At 45.3% G+C, this 2,137-nt stretch overlaps 1 protein-coding gene across 1 annotated transcript; it reads left to right on the forward strand.

Moving 5' to 3' along the window:
* The first annotated feature begins 385 nt into the window (after positions 1–385).
* Positions 386–1,918, forward strand: LOC123904209 (uncharacterized mitochondrial protein AtMg00810-like). The gene is made up of 2 exons (XM_045953898.1): positions 386–440; positions 523–1,918. Exons 1-2 carry the CDS (start codon positions 386–388, stop codon positions 1,785–1,787), a joined length of 1,320 nt encoding a protein of 439 aa, XP_045809854.1. The 3' UTR covers positions 1,788–1,918.
* The last annotated feature ends 219 nt before the right edge of the window (positions 1,919–2,137 follow it).

Genomic DNA, 2,137 nt, shown 5'->3' on the forward strand with positions numbered 1-2,137 from the left:
CGACTGTGGTGGTAGCTTGGAAAACAACCCTTTCCCATCACCATAGTTTACCGGATCTGGCGGTTTAGGTAGCGGAACTCGATGTGGAAGAATCATCACAGATTGGTTGGAATCCGATGATTCTGGCTTTAGTAGTTGTGTGTGCGCTACCGGCGCTCGAATGATTTGGAATTTTCCGGCCATCACAAGCAAATCGCCCACCGGGGGTTTGGGCGGCGGGACTCGTCGTACTAGTGTTGTTGTAGGTCGATCGGAATCCCACAATTTTGAAGGGTTTGATTCTGGTGAAGGTGGATCAAGTGATTTTGGCTTGGGAAATACCTTGGCAAGTGAACCCGGCGTTTTATCGGTCACAGTCGTGTGATTCTCTGTGACACACACTCTCATGTGCTCTGTCGTTACCTTCACTGCAGTTTCAGATGCCTTCACTTCTGTTTCAGGCTGATACTCAGATTTGTTGAGGTGAGTTTCTTCCTTGACGTCGTAGATGATAGAATAGAATATTTTGTACCATTCGTACAGTACTTAGCATTGCTCTATCAAAGTCCTGGCCTATTCATCAACTGGATGTACAGAATGCATTTTTACATGGTGATCTCCATGAGACTGTCTACATGCATCAGCCATTGGGTTTTCGAGACCCTAATCATCCAGATTATGTCTGTCGTTTGAAGAAATCACTTTATGGTCTCAAGCAAGCGCCCCGAGCATGGTATCAACGCTTTGCTGATTATGTCGCCACCATTGGGTTCCACCATAGCACATCAGACCACTCCCTCTTCATATATCGACAGAGTTTCGACATGGCCTACATTCTTCTATATGTTGATGACATCATTCTTATCACCTCTACTCATGCCCTTCGCAAAACAATTATGTCACTCTTAGCATCTGAGTTTGCAATGAAGGATTTGGGTCCACTAAGTTATTTTTTGGGTATTGCTGTCTCTCGCCATCCTAGTGGCATATTCCTCAGTCAAAGCACTTATGCCTCAGAGATCATAGAAGGTGCTGGCATGACGTCTTGCAAGCCATCAGCCACTCCTGTTGACACCAAGCAGAAACTTAGCACCTCATCCGGCACACCTTATGAGGATCCTTCTCTATATCGAAGTCTTGCAGGGGCTTTACAATATCTCACATTCACTCGACCTGACATATCATATGCGGTTCAGCAAGTTTGTCTTCACATGCATGCACCTCGCACAGAACACATGCTTGCACTCAAGCGCATCCTGCGCTATGTTCAGGGTACACTGCATTTTGGATTACACTTATCACCATCCTCCATTACTCAGCTTATCTCCTACACCGACGCTGATTGGGGTGGTTGTCCTGACACCAGACGCTCCACATCTGGATACTGTGTATTTCTCGGTGACAACCTTATTTCTTGGTCTTCCAAAAGGCAACCGACTCTCTCTCGTTCCAGTGCTGAAGCTGAATATAGAGGTGTTGCTAATGTTGTCTCTGAGTCGTGTTGGATTCGCAATCTTCTTCTGGAGCTCCATTTTTCGATACCTCACGCTACTTTGGTGTATTGTGACAATGTTAGTGCCATTTATCTCTCTGGTAATCCTGTGCAGCATCAGCGTACCAAACATATTGAGATGGACATTCATTTTGTTCGGGAAAAAGTAGCTCGTGGTCAGGCACGCGTTCTTCATGTTCCCTCCCGACACCAGATTGCAGACATCTTCACCAAAGGACTTCCTCGCATTCTTTTTGATGATTTTCGGACCAGTCTCAACGTTCGTGAACCTCCCGCTTCGACTGCGGGGGAGTGATAGAATAGAATATTTTGTCATAAATAATTATTATTAGTCTCCTGTAATTAAGCTGTATCATAATTAGATAGTTGTCTAAATGATGTATATATATATTCTATTCACATGAATGAGAACAGATAAGCATTCCATAATCTTACAGTAGAATCTATCGTTACCGCTATTAATTTGCGGTGGTTGAGGTGAGTCCCACGACCACGAATTATTATCGCTTCATTCCTCCTCTTCGTGATAGTATTGCACTCTTCCCCGTGGTCGCCGCCGCCGACGGTTACGGCGATCCCGTTCCTCTCGAATGAGCTCGCGAATCTGCTCCACCGTGACTGGTGGTCGTGATTGTTGTTCTAACA

The sequence above is a fragment of the Trifolium pratense genome, linkage group LG2, assembly GCF_020283565.1.
Source record: "Trifolium pratense cultivar HEN17-A07 linkage group LG2, ARS_RC_1.1, whole genome shotgun sequence".
Taxonomy (NCBI): domain Eukaryota; kingdom Viridiplantae; phylum Streptophyta; class Magnoliopsida; order Fabales; family Fabaceae; genus Trifolium; species Trifolium pratense.